This window comes from Tachypleus tridentatus, chromosome 12 (assembly GCF_004210375.1).
Source record: "Tachypleus tridentatus isolate NWPU-2018 chromosome 12, ASM421037v1, whole genome shotgun sequence".
NCBI lineage: Eukaryota > Metazoa > Arthropoda > Merostomata > Xiphosura > Limulidae > Tachypleus > Tachypleus tridentatus.
Window position 1 is genome coordinate 135,726,140 of NC_134836.1, and position 23,884 is coordinate 135,750,023.

The following is a 23,884-nucleotide window of genomic DNA, read 5'->3' on the forward strand; positions in this document are numbered from 1 at the left end:
CTCTTCCAAAGAAGCCAGTCTTAAATCCATAAACTAACTGTGTATAGTAGTCTATGTAATTAGAACATATATATATATATATATAAAATAAACAGAAATATTCCAACAAACACTATTACTCAATGTAGCCTTATACAAAGAGTAGAGTATATCTGTTTACAGTTTTCAAGTCATTAAAACATATAATTGTTTCTTTTTTCAGAATACACATCTTTTTTTACATAATACTTGTACTGAAAGATAAGACACATAAGAACATTGAGAATGTAACATAATAAGTAATTTTCTGATTAATAAAGATAAGAATAAACTAAAAAACAAAACATTCTTCATAAGGGAAATAGAATTGCATGTATTAATTCTTACACTATAACATGTTTTATTTTAAACGATAAACTTGTCTTTCTTGTTAACTTTTATTTCAGCCCTGGGCGATTCAGTACATTAGATGCTATAAAGAGAGATTTTGAGAAGAACCAACCAACTATTTTGCGTTTCCTGGTAGCATGTTACTATGCTATCGTCTCTCATTCTGACGTGTTGTGTTATTTCATTATTGTAATCAATCAACTGAAATCTGCAAGTTTGTTGTCTCTACCATTGCCCATTATGGTCTTTCTTTGGGGAACCTTATCTGTTCCAAGGCCTTCCAAGACCTTTTGGATTACCATCATTACCTATACTGAGGTAACACTTACATAATCTTTTGGATTACTGTCATTACTTATACTGAGGTAGAACTTTTGCATTATAACCGTTACTTATACTAAGAAGTGAGATGTGAGAGTGAATAGCTACAATATGCATGTATTATGTCAGAATAGGTTTAGCATAAATATGAAGTGAGTCAGACAGTATGCTAAATGATATTATGTGAGAGTATGTTTAATGTAACTATGAAGTGAGTCAGACAGTACACAGGGTGGTGTTATGTCATAGTGGGTTTAATATAACAATGAAGTGAATGAGACAGTACATTGGATGGTGTTATGTCGGAGTAGGTTTAATATAACAATAAAGTTAATCCAACAGTACATGTGATAATATTATGTCAGAGTAGGTTTATAGGTTTAATATAACAGTGAAGCAAGTTAGAAAGTATATTTGGTAGTTTTATGTTAGAGTAGGTTTAATATAACAATGAAGTGAGTAAGACAATACATTGGGTAGTGTTATGTCAGAGTAGATTTAATATAACAATGAAGTAGGTCTGACAGTACACAGGGTGGTGTTATGTCATAGTGGGTTTAATATAACAATGAAGTGAGTCTGACAGTACAGTGGATAATATTATGTCAGAGTAGGTTTAATATAACAGTGAAACAAGTTAGAAAGTACATTGGGTAGTGTTATGTCACTCTAAGTTAAACATGATGGGTAGTGCCAAACAGTGTGCTTATCTTAAGAGGTGCATATAGCAGCCACAAATGACTTGTGTATTATGTTATTTTACATTGCCAAAATGTTGTGTCTTAGCTGTATTACAGATTTAACTTTTTACTGTTTAGGTTGTGGTACTCATCAAATACCTGTTCCAGTTTGACTTTTTACTGTTTAGGTTGTGGTACTCATCAAATACCTGTTCCAGTTTGACTTTTTACTGTTTAGGTTGTGGTACTCATCAAATACCTGTTCCAGTTTGACTTTTACTGTTTAGGTTGTGGTACTCATCAAATACCTGTTCCAGTTTGACTTTTTTACTGTTTAGGTTGTGGTACTCATCAAATACCTGTTCCAGTTTGACTTTTACTGTTTAGGTTGTGGTACTCATCAAATACCTGTTCCAGTTTGACTTTTACTGTTTAGGTTGTGGTACTCATCAAATACCTGTTCCAGTTTGACTTTTTACTGTTTAGGTTGTGGTACTCATCAAATACCTGTTCCAGTTTGACTTTTTACTGTTTAGGTTGTGGTACTCATCAAATACCTGTTCCAGTTTGACTTTTTACTGTTTAGGTTGTGGTACTCATCAAATACCTGTTCCAGTTTGACTTTTTTACTGTTTAGGTTGTGGTACTCATCAAATACCTGTTCCAGTTTAACTTTTTACTGTTTAGGTTGTGGTACTCATCAAATACCTGTTCCAGTTTGACTTTTTACTGTTTAGGTTGTGGTACTCATCAAATACCTGTTCCAGTTTGACTTTTACTGTTTAGGTTGTGGTACTCATCAAATACCTGTTCCAGTTTGACTTTTACTGTTTAGGTTGTGGTACTCATCAAATACCTGTTCCAGTTTGACTTTTACTGTTTAGGTTGTGGTACTCATCAAATACCTGTTCCAGTTTGACTTTTACTGTTTAGGTTGTGGTACTCATCAAATACCTGTTCCAGTTTGACTTTTACTGTTTAGGTTGTGGTACTCCTCAAATACCTGTTCCAGTTTGACTTTTACTGTTTAGGTTGTGGTACTCATCAAATACCTGTTCCAGTTTGACTTTTACTGTTTAGGTTGTGGTACTCATCAAATACCTGTTCCAGTTTGACTTTTTACTGTTTAGGTTGTGGTACTCATCAAATACCTGTTCCAGTTTGACTTTTACTGTTTAGGTTGTGGTACTCATCAAATACCTGTTCCAGTTTAACTTTTACTGTTTAGGTTGTGGTACTCATCAAATACCTGTTCCAGTTTGACTTTTACTGTTTAGGTTGTGGTACTCATCAAATACCTGTTCCAGTTTGACTTTTTACTGTTTAGGTTGTGGTACTCATCAAATACCTGTTCCAGTTTGACTTTTACTGTTTAGGTTGTGGTACTCATCAAATACCTGTTCCAGTTTGACTTTTACTGTTTAGGTTGTGGTACTCATCAAATACCTGTTCCAGTTTGACTTTTACTGTTTAGGTTGTGGTACTCATCAAATACCTGTTCCAGTTTGACTTTTACTGTTTAGGTTGTGGTACTCATCAAATACCTGTTCCAGTTTGACTTTTTACTGTTTAGGTTGTGGTACTCATCAAATACCTGTTCCAGTTTGACTTTTTACTGTTTAGGTTGTGGTACTCATCAAATACCTGTTCCAGTTTGACTTTTTACTGTTTAGGTTGTGGTACTCATCAAATACCTGTTCCAGTTTGACTTTTTCCCTTGGAACGTAGAAACTCATGTCAATGCTCCTTTCTGGGCACCAAGAATTTTGGGCATTGAAAAGAAAAACAACTATGCAGTGTATGATTTGGCCCTTCTTCTTGTAGTTTTCTTCCATCGTTTTGTGTTAAAGGTAAATATCCACTACTAATTTTAATCCAAAAATACCCTACATTTTATAATTTAAATACTCATCAGTAATATCTCAGTGAGGTACAGTGTGAGGGTATTTTGAAATGATCAGGCTCAGTTACTACCTGTTTTATACATGTGAAATATTCGGGTCAGGCCAAGTGGTTAAGGCACTTAACTCATAATCTCAGGGTCACGGGTTCCAATCCCAATCACAACAAATATGGTTGCTCTTTCAGCCTTGGGGGCACTATGATGTCATGGTCAATCCCACTTCTTGTTTGAAAAAGAGTAGCTCAAACGTTGGTAGTGATAACTATCTGTCTTCCCTCTAGTCTTGTGCTGCTAAGTTAGGAATTAGCACAGAGAGTCCTTGTGCACCTTTGCATGAAACTCAAAAACAAACAGAACTTATTCAGTTACGATGCTAAAAATTCAAGTGATATAAGTTACAACTCCAATTTGGAACAAGATGCTTCATGTGAGCTGTAAAAAATTTATTTTTCAGGATAATTAAAGATAAACATTTCAAGTAATCTTGGCATAATTAAAGATTCATTAAGAAATTATTAATGTAAATACATCCTACTCGAAGTGATTTAAAACAGTTGTCTTCCTTTTATGAGCATATTTCAATATCTTCTGAAAATATGTAAAAAAAAATGTTAAAATAAATGTCAAGTTCTCTCAAATGTAAGTTTTAATTTTTTTTATTTAGTAAATAATTAATAAATTTTATTCTGCTTACAGCTTTTCTTTGAGAAAGTGTTGTTTAGGCCAAGAAAAGAGTACTGTGTATTAAGTATGTGACATATATGTCAGCAAAATGTTGTTTGTGGTATGAGAAGAACACAGGTTATGAATTATATGACAAACATATGTTAGTAAAATATTGTCTAGGTTGTGAGAAATGTATTGGATATTAATTATGTGTCATATATGTCAGTAAAATGTTTATGGTGTGAGTAGAGTACAGCATATGAATTATGGACTTATACGAGAGCTGTTCAAAAAATACGCGGACTGACGTCATAAAACAAAATGTACTTTATTTAGAAGTTACAGGTCTGGGACCCCTTCAAAGTACTCTCCTCCCCAACGCATACACTTATCCCAACGGTGTTTCCACTTGTTGAAACAGTCCTGGTATGCTTCTTTTGTAATGTCCTCCAGCTCCTTCGTCGCATTTGCCTTAATCTCGGGAATCGTCTCAAATCTTCTTCGTTTCAAGGGTCTTTTGAGTTTGGGGAACAAGAAAAAATCGCAAGGAGCAAGGTCAGGTGAGTAGGGGGGGTGGGGAAGAACAGTGATCGAGTGTTTGGCCAAAAACTCACGAGTTCTGAGGCACAAATTTCGCAGCAACGCGGTGCATCTTCAATTTTTCGGTCAAAATCTCGTAACAAGATCCAACTGATACCCCACACTCTTCAGCAAGCTCCCTGACAGTCAGACGTCGATTTGCCCGCACCAGGGTGTTGATTTTGTCGACGTGTGGGTCGTCAGTTGACGTGCAAGGACGTCTAGGACGCTTATCATCTTCAATGGACTGTCGACCATCCTTAAAACGTTCATGCCACTTGAAACATGCCGTACACTTCATAGCAACATCACCGTAAACCGTGTTAAGCATAGCAAAAGTTTCAGTCGCAGATTTTCCAAGTTTAATACAAAATTTCACAGCAAGTCGTTGCTCCTTCAGGTCATTCATTCTGAAATCCGCCAAACGAAATAATCGCACTCCACTTAAAACCGCGTAGCTAATACACAAATGAAGATATCTGCAATCGGGAAATGGCGTCGTAATCAGGTGATCTGTGCGAACCTAGCGACACCAAGCGGATTCCCATGGAACCAACTGGAGCCGCGCAATTCAAACAGTCCGCGTATTTTTTGAACAGACAGTCTCACAGACATAATAGTTAAAATCATTTTGAAAAACATACACAAATTCCTGCCGCAAATTTTAACCTCTATCATAAACTCTATTAAACATGGATAACTTCACAGTTCTACACATCAATATCCAGGGTGCTCTTGCTTCCAAGAAACATGAGATTGAAGATACAACAAGCTCCATAAAACCTGATGTAATTATAATTAGTGAAACTCTCTTATACAACTACCATCGATTTAAACTAAACGGCTACTCCATTATTAGACATGACAGGAAGGATAATAGAGACCCAAACAGAGGTCTTTTATTATTGTATAAGACTGAACTTATAGTTCAGGAACTTACTATCTCTTCCAGTAATGAATCTATAATTATTAATGTAAAAACGCAAAATCATACAGACGTTACTGTGGCGTGCATCTACTGCTCGCCTAGTACAGTGTTAGATGTAAATCTATTGAATATATTGTATAATAGCAACTGTAATCTTATTATTATCGGCGACCTAAACAGTAAACATATAGCATTCAACTGTCGTAGTACAAACGCAAATGGCAATTTACTTTTTCAATTTTTGGATGAATCAAACATGACTTTATTAAACGATGCAACACCGACACATATCTCGTACGCACACGGCACCAGTGAAATACTGGACCTATGCCTGTGTTCGTCAAATATGAGTCGCAAATTCGTAAATTTTCATGTTGGTCACGATATAGATAGTGACCACCTCCCAGTTTGGTGTATCTTCAATCTCACCCCCCACTTAAATAAAATCATAGTGAGAGACCAACTGAACTACAAAAAAGCTAATTGGCCAGTTTTTCAAACTATATTAAATGAAACCTTACCTCCCGAAGTACTACATTTTGCCGCGGACGCATCAGATATAGATGCATACTGTCATATCATCTCTGAGTGTCTAAAACATGCAACCAACAGTTCGATACCGAAACAAAAACACTTCACAACAATTCATTCATGGCAACCACATAAAGACATAATACACTTAATTAAAAAACAGACGTATACTCCGCAGACAGTACATACAAAATCGCAACCCCACACTTAAAACTCAGATAAACACAATAAGGAATAAAATACGAAACTTAATCAGACAACAGAAACAAGAAAACTGGGACATCTTCTGTTCCGATCTAAATCACAAAACTGATCCTAAACAATTCTGGACACACTTGAAAAGATTTACTAATACAGGAACAACAAACACAGTATATCCACCACTGGAACTGGATGGAGAAACAGCATACACTAACACAGAAAAAGCCGAGATATTTAAAAACACCTAGAAAACACGTTCAAGACACATCATGAACCAGACATGAACAGATACTTTTATAATACAGTCACAAACTTTATTGATCAAAACAGAAGCATTTTTACACCTAAATTTCCAGTCAACACTATTACACACCAAGAAAAAACAAAAGACTGGAGCACTCATCATCTGGGTAAAACATATCACTGTAACAGAAGTCGTAACTGCTATTAACAACACAAAAAACAAAGCCCCTGGAGAAGATGGTATTCAAGCTATCCTCCTAAAACAAGGCACTCAGAGATTATATGAACACCTAACAGCGTTATTTAATCTCTCACTATCAGCTGGATATATCCCCGTTTCTTGGAAGGAAGCAATAATATTAATGTTCCAGAAAGAAGGAAAGCCAGCAAATAAACCAAACAACTACCGCCCGATTAGCTTAACCAGTTGTATTGGCAAAGTATTAGAGAGGATAATTTGTAATCGTCTGTCAGTTTACTTAGAAGAAAATTCAAAATTAGTTCCAAGTTTGACTGTGTGGGTATTTGGGTATTGATGTTGTTAAATACCCAGGAGGGTCAGGTACATTTGACCTCTTCCTCCCTCCCGAACGATTATAGCGTCTGTCTTTAGGGTTTTTTTTTTTTTTAAAGCTTTGGGCCAGAGTAAAAGTATAACATCATACTCAGGTCCATTTCAGGGCTCAGTCCATGCATGGACGAACAAGAAGTTTTTTTATTTTTTTCATTTAATTTTTTTTTGTATTTTCATATATATTTTTTTTTTGTATTTTTCTCCTTTTTCTCGATTGAGAGAATGCTACTACTACTTGTAGTAACACAAACACTCACACAGAAAAGAAAGTAATAATAATTATTATTATTCAATACTTGAATAATAATTCAATAAGAGAAATAAAAAAAATATAATAATGATTAAAAAAGAAAATAATAATTATAAAAATAAAAATAAACAAGGACTAAGTGTCTAGTGCATAGTGGCCAGCTTGTGTTACATTTCTTAAATATATGTTAAAAGGGGAGAGGTATTTAGGACCATTTACATCATGTACGTGATATCTGTCGAGATCACACATTAAGTCATTTTTATGCCAATTCTTATTGAAATATTTTAGAGAATTATGCAAGAGTCTTTCAGCTATTGTATCTATGTTTGCATACTTGTGCATGAATGTGGTTGAGGTGCTACGTGGTACTTTGTATGCTGAAGTTAGTACAGAATTTTGTATACGTTGAAGTTTCTGTACATGTGTGGGTGCTATGTTAATCCAGGCAGGTGATATATATTCTATTGTTGGTCTAATGTACGTTTTGTAGATTTTAAGTATGTTGTCTGGTGATGTTCCTTGGATTTTACCTGAAAGACTTCTTGCATAGTTTGCTCTTTTCCAGATTCGTATCAGTACATTTTTAATATGTGGTAGCCACGTTAATTTTGAGTCATAGGTTAGACCTAGAAATTTAGCAGAAGTAGCAGTCAGTCGAAAAAACCGCCAAACTACAGACCACCTGATTCGACTTACAGAATCAGTTACCGACAGCTTCAACAAAAAAGAATGCACTGTAGCTTGCTTTCTCGACATTGAGAAAGCATTTGACACAGTGTGGCATAACGGCTTACGACATAGATTACTTGAAATGGCATTACCCCAGGAAACTATTCGCTGGCTGTCCAACTTCCTGGATAACAGAATGTGTAAAGTAAATGTAAATGGGGCCCACTCAGGGTCCTTTTCACCCGAAGCAGGAGTCCCGCAGGGAGGGGTTGTTAGCCCTATATTATTTATCATGTACGTGAGTAATATGCCTCTGTCGGACCTAAATTTAGGTTATGCATCACAGTTCGCTGACGATGTAGCAGTCTGGAAAAGTGCCCCCACTCCGTCAATAGCAGCAACGAACCTACAACCAGTCCTAAATAACATCGAAGAATACTGCCAAAAATACAGAATCAAAATCAATATTCCAAAAACCCAAGTCATAGTATTCAGCAGACTGAATAAGCTGAAAAAAGATCCACCAAAACTCTATATGAATGGATCACTTTTACTGACTACTACTTCTGCTAAATTTCTAGGTCTAACCTATGACTCAAAATTACGTGGCTACCACATATTAAAAATGTACTGATACAAATCTGGAAAAGAGCAAACTATGCAAGAAGTCTTTCAGGTAAAATCCAAGGAACATCACCAGACAACATACTTAAAATCTACAAAACGTACATTAGACCAACAATAGAATATGCATCACCTGCCTGGATTAACATAACACCCACACATGTACAGAAACTTCAACGTATACAAAATTCAGTACTAACTTCAGCATATAAAGTACCACGTAGCACCTCAACCACATTCATGCACAAGTATGCAAACATAGATACAATAGCTGAAAGACTCTTGCATAATTCTCTAAAATATTTCAATAAGAATTGGCATAAAAATGACTTAATGTGTGATCTCGACAGATATCACGTACATGATGTAAATGGTCCTAAACACCTCTCCCCTTTTAACATATATTTAAGAAATGTAACACAAGCTGGCCACTATGCACTAGACACTTAGTCCTTGTTTCTTTTATTATTATAATTATTATTTTCTTTTTTCGTTTTTTTGTAATCATTTTTTTCTCTCCTATTGAATTATCATTCAATTATTGAATAACAATTATTATAATTACTTTCTTTTTTTTGTGTTTGTGTTACTACAAGTAGTAGTAGCATTCTCTCTATCAAGAAAAAGGAGAAAAATAATAAAAAATATATATATATATGAAAATACCAAAAAAAAAGAAATGAAGGAAAAAAAACAAAACAAAAAAAACACTTCTTGTTCGTCCATGCATGGACTGAGCCCTGAAATGGGCCTGAGTATGATGTCATTCTATTACTCTGGCCCAAAGCTTAAAAAATTAATAAATAAATAAATAAAATAAAATAAAAACACCTAAAGACAGACGCTATAATCGTTCGGGAGGGAGGAAGAGGTCAAATGTACCAGACTCTCCTGGGTATTTAACAACATCAATACCCAAATACCGATACAGTGAAACAACAACAACAGACCTTGTATGGTAATTAAACGTTCTTTAGGGTGTGAGAAGAGTACTGTGTATTAATTATGTCACATATATCTTGGTAAAATGTTTTTTATGATGTGAGAAGAACACAGAGTATTAATTATGTGACATATATGTTACTAAAATGTTTATGGTGTGAGAAGAACACAGGGTATAAATTATGTGGCATATGTTAGTAAAATGTTCTTTATTGTGTGAGAAGAACACAGAGTATTAATTATGTGACATATATGTTACTAAAATGTTGTTAATGGTGTGAGAAGAACACAAGGTATGAATTATGTGGCATATGTTAGTAAAATGTTCTTTATTGTGTGAGAAGTGAGAACAGTTTTGGAAAGATAAAAGCTGTGTTTCATAAGGAACCTAGCACATTGATTGTGATATCTAGAGTTTAGGATTGTGGAAAGATGAAGAGAATGCTCAGAGTTCTTCTAGAGAAGTCTTGGATGAGAAATCTAATGTTTTATCTTCGGAACTGATGGCAGACAGACCTGAGTCAGACAGAGACTGGTTGGTATGTTTTACACTTTTATATGTTCTGTTTTAGTAATTCCAGATTTCAATTTTATTGATTATTGAAATATAAATAATAAAGTTGTCAAAGGGTTTAGGTCAAGAAGATATTAATATGTTAAATGAAAAGTGTTCAAGAAAGTGGTAAATGTTGGATTTCAGGCCTCTTATGGTACATACTGTAAGACAACTGACAAGTGAATTATACATTATGTTAGGACAAGTTGTGTGCTCTCTCACAAAGGTCGTGGATTGTAGTTTCATTCCTTAACATTTTATTTTACACTTATTCCCCCTAGACACTCGGTGTTAAGTCTGAGGCTTTATGATATTAAACATCAGGTCCTGATGTTTGTGATGATGGGCACAGCAAAGATAGCCTATTGTGCATCTTTTGTTTAACATCAAACAAACAAAACATTTGAACATTTAACGTTATACACTCCATACTTCTCAATGTGAAATGTTTTCTCATAATGAAAAGCATTTTTCTTATGCTGCTACTTATTAACCACAACATGAAAGGTTTAAACAATGAGCTAAATAAATAATAACATACCTTAACTTAAGTGTTAAAAGACAAAGTGTGTTAATATAATTGTGGTAAATAGTTGATGTAAATTCCATGTTAGTAATTATGGTATAATGTTATCAACCTTAAGTTAGTTCAATCTCAAGAGTTATACTGTTAATGCAAATGGTGAAAGACGCATCTCACATGTTTATTGTTTTACATTATTTACAAGTTAGTGTTACAGTTGAACTACTAATGATGTAATATCACATGCATTTGTCCATCTCTAAAGCTATATGTAATTAATTTCCAACAGCTTGTTTGTGTAGAAGGCCAGAAAGCAATGCAACAAGAAGCAACAGACAGAAAGACTGATGAAACAGGTAGAAGTCAAGACAGTGAAGATCTTTTAGGGTCCATTAATCAGTATGGTGACGTATGTAAGCCAGGTAATTATTAATAACTTCTTTTACATGTCAGGAAGACTTATAATTCAAAGTTCTTGAAGCAAAATGTACTTGATGCTGCCATGAAGAAGCAGTTTAGTAGTTGACACTGCCTTAGGGTAAACATTTGTTGTTTATATTACCTCTTAGTGAAAGTTTCTTAGATGATGATGTTTTAACTAGGAGGTTTTGGCTGATGGTGACTTAGCCAGAAGGTTTGTGGCTGATGGTGCCTTAGTCAGAAGGTTTGTGGCTGATAGTGTCTTAGCTAGAAGGTTTACACCTGATTGTGTCTTAGCCAGGATGCTTGTGATTGATGGTGTCTTAACCAGGAGGTTTATGGCTCATGCTTTCTGAATCAGAAGGTTTGTGGCTGACGATGTCTTAGTCAGGAAGTTTGTAGACAATGGTGTCTTAACCAGTAGGATTTTACCTTATGGTGTCTTAACCAGGAAGTTTATGGATGATGTTGTTTTAACCAAAAGGTTTGTGGGCGATGGTGTAATAATCATAAGGCTTGTGGACAATTGTGTATTAACCAGGATATTTGCCAATGATAGTGTCTTAACTAGGAAATTCGTGGATGATGGTGTCTTAATCAAAAGGTTTGTGGACAGTTGCATGCCAGCCAGGATGTTTGTGGATGATAGTGTTTTAGCTAGGAAATTCATGGCTGATGTTGTCTTAACTAGGAAGTTTATGGATGATGGTGGCTTAATCAAAAAAATTGTGGATGATGGTGTCTTAACCAAGAAATTTGTGGCTGATGATATCTTAACAGAAAGTTTTGTAGTTAATTGTGTCTGTTATTGACAGTATCTAAATTATTATTAGTTGATAGTAGACATTAATGATGATTTTATTATTTCTATTAAACAGAATGGTCAGTTCATTTTCTATTAAACAAAATGGTCAGTTCACATTTCTATTAAACAAAATAATCAGTTCACATTTCTATTAAACAAAATTGTCAGTTTACATTTCTATTAAACAAAATGGTCAGTTCACATTTCTATTAAACAAAATGGTCAGTTCACATTTCTATTAAACAAAATGGTCAGTTCACATTTCTATTAAACAAAATAGTCAGTTCACATTTCTATTAAACAAAATGGTCAGTTCACATTTCTATTAAACAAAATAGTCAGTTCACATTTCTATTAAACAAAATAGTCAGTTTACATTTCTATTAAACAAAATGGTCAGTTTACATTTCTATTAAACAAAATGGTCAGTTTACATTTCTATTAAACAAAATGGTCAGTTCACATTTCTATTAAACAAAATAGTCAGTTCACATTTCTATTAAACAAAATGGTCAATTCACATTTCTATTAAACAAAATGGTCAGTTCACATTTCTATTAAACAAAATGGTCAGTTCACATTTCTATTAAACAAAATGGTCAGTTCACATTTCTATTAAACAAAATGGTCAGTTCACATTTGTATTAAACAAAATGGTCAGTTCACATTTGTATTAAACAAAATGGTCAGTTCACATTTCTATTAAACAAAATGGTCAGGTGTTCTCTAAAATAAATTGATTAATTTGATAAGTGCACAGTTGCAAATATACTTGTTGGTATAAATGTTTATTCACAAGTACTCACTTATTTAACTGCATACATAAACAGAATTTCATGTTACATGTCTTGTTGAATAGGTTTAACAAGAATTGTTCTTAACTTAGTTATAACTATAGTTTTGGAAGACACTGTATCTCCAACTAAAATATTACTTTTTGATTCTAGATGAACAAAAATCAGAAGATAGAAAAACATCTTCAAATTTGTGAGTTCTCTTAGCTTAAATTCTTTTATACTATTAACAAATGGTTTGTATAATTGTGTTCTGGTAAGGGGGTTTAGCAGAGTTTGTTTGAATAAACTATTTATACTTGAATAATAAAAATGGGGAACCTTTAATGTTATGTAGTTTTCATACAACTTATGAAACTTATTTCATAACTTATTTGTTAGTTTAACTTATTTGTTAGTATGATTTGTCTAGTCACATCTTATTTACAGGTGCAAGTTTAATACTGAAATTTATTTTGATGTAAAATGTTTTCAGATATGCAGTAAGATGTTTTCTTACTACACAGAAAAGCTATCATTACCTATTTATTTTATTATGTTGAAGCTTTGTTGTTGTTTTTAATCTAGATATTTCTAGAGGTTTGTATCATTGAATGTTTGGAGGGAGAGTTAATGTAACATGACTGACGTGACTTAACATCTTAAATTTAGACCAAACTTTTTAAACGGTTTGAACAGTATAAAATCCAACTTACACTTTAATTGATTTATTATTAACTATTGAGTTAATACATTTATCACTCTGTCTGTTACTTTCAGCCAGTTAGTCAATTTGCAGATTCTGAGTTTATGTCTTGGTGATTACAAGAGCAAATTAGAAAGTAAATGCTTTTTTGGTATGATTTTGTAAGCTAGATCAATGTTTCAGTGCATATTAAGTTAGTATGTAAAATACCCATAGTAGAGGAAACAAAATGTTTTTGTAAGCTAGATCTATGTTTCAGTGCATATTAAGTTAGTATGTAAAATACCCATAGTAGAGGAAACAAAATGTTTTTGTAAGCTAGATCAATGTTTCAGTACACATTAAGTTAGTATGTGTAATACCCATAGTAGAGGAAACAAAATGTTTTTGTAACCTAGATCTATGTTTCAGTACATATTAAGTTAGTATGTGTAATACCCATAGTAGAGGAAACAAAATGTTTTTGTAAGCTAGATCAATGTTTCAGTACATATTAAGTTAGTATGTGTAATACCCATAGTAGAGGAAACAAAATGATTTTGTAAGCTAGATCTATGTTTCAGTGCATATTAAGTTAGTATGTGTAATACCCATAGTAGAGGAAACAAAATGTTTTTGTAAGCTAGATCTATGTTTCAGTGCATATTAAGTTAGTATGTGTAATACCCATAGTAGAGGAAACAAAATGTTTTTGTAAGCTAGATCTATGTTTCAGTGCATATTAAGTTAGTATGTGTAATACCCATAGTAGAGGAAACAAAATGTTTTTCTAAGCTAGATCTATGTTTCAGTGCATATTAAGTTAGTATGTGTAATACCCATAGTAGAGGAAACAAAATGATTTTGTAAGCTAGATCTATGTTTCAGTATATATTAAGTTAGTATGTGTAATACCCATAGTAGAGGAAACAAAATGTTTTTGTAAGCTAGATCAATGTTTCAGTATATATTAAGTTAGTATGTGTAATACCCATAGTAGAGGAAACAAAATGTTTTTGTAAGCTAGATCTATGTTTCAGTGCATATTTAGTTAGTATGTGTAATACCCATAGAAGAGGAAACAAAATGTTTTTGTAAGCTAGATCTATGTTTCAGTGCATATTAAGTTAGTATGTGTGATACCCATAGTAGAGGAAACAAAATGTTTTTGTAAGCTAGATCTATGTTTCAGTGCATATTAAGTTAGTATGTGTAATACCCATAGTAGAGGAAACAAAATGTTTTTGTAAGCTAGATCTATGTTTCAGTGCATATTTAGTTAGTATGTGTAATACCCATAGAAGAGGAAACAAAATGTTTTTGTAAGCTAGATCTATGTTTCAGTGCATATTAAGTTAGTATGTGTAATACCCATAGTAGAGGAAACAAAATGTTTTTGTAAGCTAGATCAATGTTTCAGTATATATTAAGTTAGTATGTGTAATACCCATAGTAGAGGAAACAAAATGTTTTTGTAAGCTAGATCTATGTTTCAGTGCATATTTAGTTAGTATGTGTAATACCCATAGTAGAGGAAACAAAATGTTTTTGTAAGCTAGATCTATGTTTCAGTGCATATTTAGTTAGTATGTGTAATACCCATAGAAGAGGAAACAAAATGTTTTTGTAAGCTAGATCTATGTTTCAGTGCATATTAAGTTAGTATGTAAAATACCCATAGTAGAGGAAACAAAATGATTTTGTAAGCTAGATCAATGTTTCAGTACACATTAAGTTAGTATGTGTAATACCCATAGTAGAGGAAACAAAATGTTTTTGTAAGCTAGATCAATGTTTCAGTATATATTAAGTTAGTATGTGTAATACCCATAGTAGAGGAAACAAAATGTTTTTGTAAGCTAGATCTATGTTTCAGTGCATATTTAGTTAGTATGTGTAATACCCATAGAAGAGAAAACAAAATGTTTTTGTAAGCTAGATCTATGTTTCAGTGCATATTAAGTTAGTATGTGTGATACCCATAGTAGAGGAAACAAAATGATTTTGTAAGCTAGATCTATGTTTCAGTGCATATTAAGTTAGTATGTGTAATACCCATAGTAGAGGAAACAAAATGTTTTTGTAAGCTAGATCTATGTTTCAGTGCATATTAAGTTAGTATGTGTAATACCCATAGTAGAGGAAACAAAATGTTTTTGTAAGCTAGATCTATGTTTCAGTGCATATTAAGTTAGTATGTGAAATACCCATAGAAGAGGAAACAAAATGTTTTTGTTGAGTTTGAATATTTGTTTTTGCAAATAATCTAAACGAATTTTCTGAAAAAAAAGAAAATGTTACAAGAATATATTGAAATAGCTTGCAGTTGTTTTCAAGTAGAAATTATCTGTTAAAGGTATTTATACATACAGGTTCAGTTATTTCCTTCAATAAAAGCTTTTTTTTTAATTTTACAGTTGTAGAGGGCTTTTCAGAAAGTTTTTTGTGAACCTGCTGAGTCCAGAGTATCGGGTAACTGTGGATGTATATGCACTTATGTTTCTCTGTGAATTTGTCAACTTCTTAATAGTTGTGTTTGGATACTGGGCATTTGGTGTAAGTACAAACAGCCTCACAGTTTATGTACATTTTTTGGGGGGCGTGCTAACTTGACTATTTATCTAACAAACCTGTTGATATTTAGACATTATACAAAATATTGAAAACAGTAGAAAGTTTTAATGGAAGAGTTATCTTTGTACATAAACAGACTAACCTGACAGAAGTAAGAATTTCTTGTTACATTTAATTAGTAACTGGAAAAATTGCATAAAACATTTTTCAAATTATAAGCCTCATAATAAAACAAGGATTAATTATTAAATTGAAATAAATATTTTATACGTCAGTAATAAGTTTTAAATTAAATGATTACGTAGATGTAAACAGGGCTGTTTTTATCATTCTTATAGTTGAAATGTAGCATCTACAAAAGCTATATTTAAATTACAGTCTTCAGGTGGTGAAAAATTTCAGATTAACTGTTTATCTTATTGAAACCTTGAGAATTATAAATAAAGAGTGTTTATGAAACTAAGCATGTTATAATAAAAATTCAGTTTTCCTTGCATACCTAATTCATAACTGTTTAATAAATTAGAAAATTTCTTTATATTTGTTATGTCTAGACTGATAGAGCTGATGGAGGTGTTGCTTCATATGTCGAAGAAAACAAGGTATGCCAACCTATCCTGTTTAGTGTTATATGTTGAGGAAAACAAAGTGCAAAATACCTATTATGTTTATTGCTACATGTCGAAGAAAACAAGGTGCGTCAACCTATCCTGTGTAGTGTTATATGTTGAAGAAAACAAAGTGCAAAATACCTATTATGTTTATTGTTATATGTTGAAGAAAACAAGGTATGTCAACCTATCCCGTTTAGTGTTATATGTTGAAGAAAATAAAGTGCAAAATACCTATTATGTTTATTGTTATATGTTGAAGAAAACAAGGTATGTCAACCTATCCTGTTTAGTGTTATATGTTGAGGAAAACAAGGTATGTCAACCTATCCTGTTTAGTGTTATATGTTGAAGAAAACAAAGTGCAAAATACCTATTATGTTTATTGCTATATGTTGAAGAAAACAAGGTATGTCAACCTATCCTGTTTAGTGTTATATGTTGAAGAAAACAAAGTGCAAAATACCTATTATGTTTATTGCTATATGTTGAAGAAAACAAGGTATGTCAACCTATCCTGTTTAGTGTTATATGTTGAAGAAAACAAAGTGCAAAATACCTATTATGTTTATTGTTATATGTTGAAGAAAACAAGATATGTCAACCTATCCTGTTTAGTGTTATATGTTGAGGAAAACAAAGTGCAAAATACCTATTATGTTTATTGCTACATGTCGAAGAAAACAAGGTGCGTCAACCTATCCTGTGTAGTGTTATATGTTGAGGAAAACAAAGTGCAAAATACCTATTATGTTTATTGCTACATGTTGAAGAAAACAAGATATGTCAACCTATCCTGTGTAGTGTTATATGTTGAGGAAAACAAAGTGCAAAATACCTATTATGTTTATTGCTACATGTTGAAGAAAACAAGATATGTCAACCTATCCTGTTTAGTGTTATATGTTGAAGAAAACAAAGTGCAAAATACCTATTATGTTTATTGCTACATGTTGAAGAAAACGAGGTACAGCCAACCTGTCTTTTTGTGTTCTAAAAAAAACTTGAATCATTTCAGTCTATTTTAATGCATATTGTAAGTACATTAGAAATCATGTGAGTTTATAATTTAACTTTAATGTGATTTAGTTTATTCTATTGTAAGAGATCCTATACATCATGTGAGTTGCTAGTCTAACATCAACTTGCCTGGGTTCAGTCTCTTCTAAGAGATTCTCTTCATGATACAATACATGTAAACATTCTAAGCTATTATCTAACATCAACTTGACTGGGTTCAGTCTCTTCTAGGATATTCTCTTCATGATACAATACGTGTAAACATTCTAAGCTATTATCTTTCCCTGATAATGTTAAGTGTTCGCTATTCATGATAAAATCATCTTTAAGAAGTAAGTTTTAAATATTGTTCAATATCTCCAGGTTCCTGTTCCTTTCATGATAATGTTAATTGCTCAGTTTGCTCTGATTGTGATTGATCGAGCTCTCTACCTTCGTAAGTGTATCTTGGGAAAACTCATCTTTAAGAAGTAAGTTTTAAATATTGTTCAATATCCCCAGGTTCCTGTTCCTTTCCTGATAATGTTAATTGCTCAGTTTGCTCTGATTGTGATTGATCGAGCTCTCTACCTTCGTAAGTGTATCTTGGGAAAACTCATCTTTAAGAAGTAAGTTTTAAATATTGTTCAATATCCCCAGGTTCCTGTTCCTTTCCTGATAATGTTAATTGCTCAGTTTGCTCTGATTGTGATTGATCGAGCTCTCTACCTTCGTAAGTGTATCTTGGGAAAACTCATCTTTAAGAAGTAAGTTTTAAATATTGTTCAATATCTCCAGGTTCCTGTTCCTTTCCTGATAATGTTAATAGCTCAGTTTGCTCTGATTGTGATTGATCGAGCTCTCTACCTTCGTAAGTGTATCTTGGGAAAACTCATCTTTAAGAAGTAAGTTTTAAATATTGTTCAATATCCCCAGGTTCCTGTTCCTTTCCTGATAATGTTAATTGCTCAGTTTGCTCTGATTGTGATTGATCGAGCTCTCTACCTTCGTAAGTGTATCTTGGGAAAACTCATTTTTAAGAAGTAAGTTTTAAATATTGTTCACTATCTCCAGGTTCCTGTTCCTTTCCTGATAATGTTAATTGCTCAGTTTGCTCTGATTGTGATTGATCGAGCTCTCTACCTTCGTAAGTGTATCTTGGGAAAACTCATCTTTAAGAAGTAAGTTTTAAATATTGTTCAATATCTCCAGGTTCCTGTTCCTTTCCTGATAATGTTAATAGCTCAGTTTGCTCTGATTGTGATTGATCGAGCTCTCTACCTTCGTAAGTGTATCTTGGGAAAACTCATCTTTAAGAAGTAAGTTTTAAATATTGTTCACTATCTCCAGGTTCCTGTTCCTTTCCTGATAATGTTAATTGCTCAGTTTGCTCTGATTGTGATTGATCGAGCTCTCTACCTTCGTAAGTGTATCTTGGGAAAACTCATCTTTAAGAAGTAAGTTTTAAATATTGTTCAATATTTCCAGGTTCCTGTTCCTTTCCTGATAATGTTAATTGCTCAGTTTGCTCTGATTGTGATTGATCGAGCTCTCTACCTTCGTAAGTGTATCTTGGGAAAACTCATCTTTAAGAAGTAAGTTTTAAATATTGTTCACTATCTCCAGGTTCCTGTTCCTTTCCTGATAATGTTAATTGCTCAGTTTGCTCTGATTGTGATTGATCGAGCTCTCTACCTTCGTAAGTGTATCTTGGGAAAACTCATCTTTAAGAAGTAAGTTTTAAATATTGTTCAATATTTCCAGGTTCCTGTTCCTTTCCTGATAATGTTAATTGCTCAGTTTGCTCTGATTGTGATTGATCGAGCTCTCTACCTTCGTAAGTGTATCTTGGGAAAACTCATCTTTAAGAAGTAAGTTTTAAATATTGTTCAATATTTCCAGGTTCCTGTTCCTTTCCTGATAATGTTAATAGCTCAGTTTGCTCTGATTGTGATTGATCGAGCTCTCTACCTTCGTAAGTGTATCTTGGGAAAACTCATATTTCAGATTATCCTTGTGTTTGTTGTCCACATGTGGATGTTCTTCATTCTACCAGCGGTAACTGAGAGGTGTGTACCACATTTTAACTTTTTATCAAGTTATTAAATTTTGTTTATTAAATTGTGTTAAAAATCTGTAGTTTTTATTTTATAAAAGTTCAACACCAACATTTTATCTGTTGTTTTATTAAAGTTATTCATAATGGATTAAAAGCTATAATAGCTAAACTGAGTTATCTTAATGTTTCATTGCTTTCAGTCACTTCCATTCTGTTTTTTTTCATTTCTACAGAGAATTCACAAGTCCTGCTAGACTACCTCCAAAACTGTGGTACTTCATCAAGTGCATCTATCTCTTGCTGTCAGCTTATCAGATTCGATCTGGTTATCCAACACGGATTCTTGGAATTCTCTTCTGCAAGGAATACAACTACATTAATTACTTCCTATTCAAAGGGTAAATATTCACTTGAAACCCCTGTTTTCTTTGGAACATTTTTTTTAGCTGTGTGTTTATATTACAAAGTTGTTAATTTTGTACAACTTTAGATATGGTGATGCATTTGTTTATTGTTATTGTTGGGAGAGAACATAATTGACAAAATCGCTGTATGTATTACTTCTCTCCATGAGTCTTAAACATAAAACAAGTTATGTTGTGGATCATGCACTGATAAACACATTATAGATAGAGTAGTTATAAATACAGAAAACCTGTTAGATATCACTTGTACTGATATACATATTACAGATGGAGTAGTTATAAATACAGAAAACCTGTTAGATATCACTTGTACTGATATACATATTACAGATACAGTAGTTATAAATACAGAAAACCTGTTAGATATCACTTGTACTGATATACATATTATAGATAGAGTAGTTATACGTACAGAAAACCTGTTAGATATCACTTGTACTGATATACATATTATATATAGAGTAGTTATAAATACAGAAAACCTGTTAGATATCACTTGTACTGATATACATATTACAGATAGAGTAGTTATAAATACATAAAACCTGTTAGATATCACATGTACAGATATACATATTACAGATACAGTAGTTATAAATACATAAAACCTATTAGATATCACTTGTAGTGATATATATATTATAGATAGAGTAGTTATAAATACAGAAAACCTGTTAGATATCACTTGTACTGATATACATATTACAGATGGAGTAGTTATAAACACAGAAAACCTGTTAGATATCACTTGTACTGATATACATATTACAGATACAGTAGTTATAAATACAGAAAACCTGTTAGATATCACTTGTACTGATATACATATTATAGATAGAGTAGTTATACGTACAGAAAACCTGTTAGATATCACTTGTACTGATATACATATTATATATAGAGTAGTTATAAATACAGAAAACCTGTTAGATATCACTTGTACTGATATACATATTACAGATAGAGTAGTTATAAATACATAAAACCTGTTAGATATCACATGTACAGATATACATATTACAGATACAGTAGTTATAAATACATAAAACCTATTAGATATCACTTGTAGTGATATATATATTATAGATACAGTAGTTATAAATACATAAAACCTGTTAGATATCACATGTACAGATATCTATATTATAGATAGAGTAGTTATAAATACATAAAACCTGTTAGATATCACATGTACAGATATACATATTACAGATACAGTAGTTATAAATACATAAAACCTATTAGATATCACTTGTAGTGATATATATATTATAGATACAGTAGTTATAAATACATAAAACCTGTTAGATATCACATGTACAGATATCTATATTATAGATAGAGTAGTTATAAATACATAAAACCTGTTAGATATCACATGTACAGATATACATATTACAGATACAGTAGTTATAAATACATAAAACCTATTAGATATCAGTTGTAGTGATATATATATTATAGATACAGTAGTTATAAATACATAAAACCTGTTAGATATCACATGTACAGATATACATATTACAGATACAGTAGTTATAAATACATAAAACCTGTTAGATATCACATGTACAGATATACATATTACAGATACAGTAGTTATAAATACATAAAACCTGTTAGATATCACTTGTAGTGATATATATATTACAGATACAGTAGTTATAAATACATAAAACCTGTTAGATATCACATGTACAGATATATATATTATAGATAGAGTAGTTATAGATTGTTATTATACCTTGTTGAATTTAACAAACTATTTACTTCTGATGACAGATTGTTAAATGAAAACTGTATTAGAACGAATGTTGGTAAAATATTGATGATGAAGCAGCACATTGTGAAATCTGAAGTACATGTGATACATGTTTAAAGAAGTTTTGAAAGAAAGAAGTAACTTTTTAATGACATTAAATATTTTTAAGTAATATTTTAATAACATTAAATATTTTAAGTACATTTTAATAACATTAAATATTTTTAAGTAACATTTTAATAACATTAAATATTTTTAAGTAACATTTTAATAATATTAAATATTTTGTAAGTCTATCTTTAAATATGTTTCCAGTTACATGATGATTCCCTTTCTTTATGAACTGCGCTCACTGATGGACTGGATTTGGACAGACACCAGCTTGAATGTGAGTAACTGGTTGAAGATGGAAGATATTTTCACAAACATTTATCTCTTGAAGTGTATCCGTCGAGTGGAAGCTGAATACCCCACCCCACGGGGAGTTAATCGTGCTGCCTTAATTAAGTATGGTGTCGGAGGCCTGCTACTGTTCCTTATTATTCTAATCATCTGGTTTCCTTTGCTGCTGTTTGCCCTAGGCAACACTGTGAGGTTGCCAAATACTCCATATGATTGTACAGTGGAGATTACTGTTGAAGGCTATGAACCCATTTTTAAAATGAGTGCCCAGCGAAGTTCACTCAAGCCTTTTACACAGAATGACTGGGACAAAATGTTGTATTACTACCGATCAGATTCATCTGCTCAGTCTTTTCTTGCCAACTATGATGTCAAAGATGTTACGTTGATTGAACTAAATGGAAATTCCACTTCAGTGTGGAGCATCAGCCCTCCTAGTCAGTCTGCTCTAATTGCTGAATTGTTGTCTAATGAAACTGAATTGAACGTGAAGCTATCTTGGTCATTTTCCAGAGAATCAAAGGCTTCAGACATAGAGAAGACTGTCCATAATGAACATATTATTAAATTGGATAATATCGAACATCGAGAGCTCCGAGAGAAGCTGGCCGATGTGCTGAATAGTGGGAATGACGTTCATGAAATAAAATTTCCATATCTGTTCCCCAAGTACTTGAAAGTTCCTGGTCGAGGTCAACCTTCTCTTATCAAAGATTTAGTCAGTAGCAGTGGTGAGTTGAAACAATTTGCAATTACTTTCAAATTTTTAAAACTTTAATACCTGTAAAACAATGAATTCAACAGTTAACACAACTTAAAATTGTACATAGATATAAATACATTCTCAGAAGAATTGATTGTATGGTTTTAGGTTTTCATAATACCCAAAAAACATAATATTTACCAATGTTTAAATAACTTGAGATTGGTTGATGAACCCAGTTTAATTAGACAGTTTATTAGAATTGCATGTTAATTTATATTTATTTATATATATTGAAATCAAATATAAAAGCCAGCAATGTGTGTGATTAATTCATTGTAAAAGTTAATGGATGATTTTCTTCCAAACACTTTTGATCAACTGTTACAACTTTTAAAGTTACTTCTATAATTCTATGAAATAGTAAGTAGTTTAATACATATTTCTCTACAAGTGGGTTTTCTTGACATCACTGAGTGAGTAGTTGAATATATATGTAAAACTTATATTTCTCTACAAGTGGGTTTTCTCGACATCACTGAGTGAGTAGTTTTATTATATGTAAAACTTATATTTCTCTACAAGTGAGTTTTCTCGATGTCACTGAGTGAGTAGTTTAATATATATGTAAAACTTATATTTCTCTACAAGTGGGTTTTCTCGACATCACTGAGTGAGTAGTTTTATTATATGTAAAACTTATATTTCTCTACAAGTGGGTTTTCTCGACATCACTGAGTGAGTAGTTTTATTATATGTAAAACTTATATTTCTCTACAAGTGAGTTTTCTCGATGTCACTGAGTGAGTAGTTTAATATATATGTAAAACTTATATTTCTCTACAAGTGGGTTTTCTCGACATCACTGAGTGAGTAGTTTTATTATATGTAAAACTTATATTTCTCTACAAGTGGGTTTTCTCGACATCACTTAGTGAGTAGTTTACATATATATGTAAAACAAAGCTGTAATTCTCAATAATTTAGTTATGTTTTATTACAGTCATTTTTATCAAATATTTTTCATTTGAAATACTTAACAAGTCATGTGAGTACAAGATAATTGGAATCCATGCCTATAGTACTTATCAATTTTAGTAGAAT

The 23,884-nt window shown here is 32.3% G+C and overlaps 1 protein-coding gene across 1 annotated transcript in view; it reads left to right on the forward strand.

The window, feature by feature from the left end:
- The window catches only part of LOC143234795 (piezo-type mechanosensitive ion channel component 1-like), a 48,900-nt gene that overhangs the window by 16,284 nt on the left and 8,732 nt on the right, over positions 1-23,884 (forward strand). Inside the window, exons 8-17 of the mRNA XM_076472430.1 lie at positions 426-687; positions 3,044-3,220; positions 9,897-10,022; positions 10,852-10,984; positions 12,735-12,774; positions 15,663-15,801; positions 16,374-16,421; positions 19,332-19,498; positions 19,722-19,886; positions 21,991-22,808. Coding sequence (XP_076328545.1) covers positions 426-687; positions 3,044-3,220; positions 9,897-10,022; positions 10,852-10,984; positions 12,735-12,774; positions 15,663-15,801; positions 16,374-16,421; positions 19,332-19,498; positions 19,722-19,886; positions 21,991-22,808 — 2,075 coding nt within the window. The remainder of the gene's footprint in view (positions 1-425; positions 688-3,043; positions 3,221-9,896; positions 10,023-10,851; positions 10,985-12,734; positions 12,775-15,662; positions 15,802-16,373; positions 16,422-19,331; positions 19,499-19,721; positions 19,887-21,990; positions 22,809-23,884) is intronic.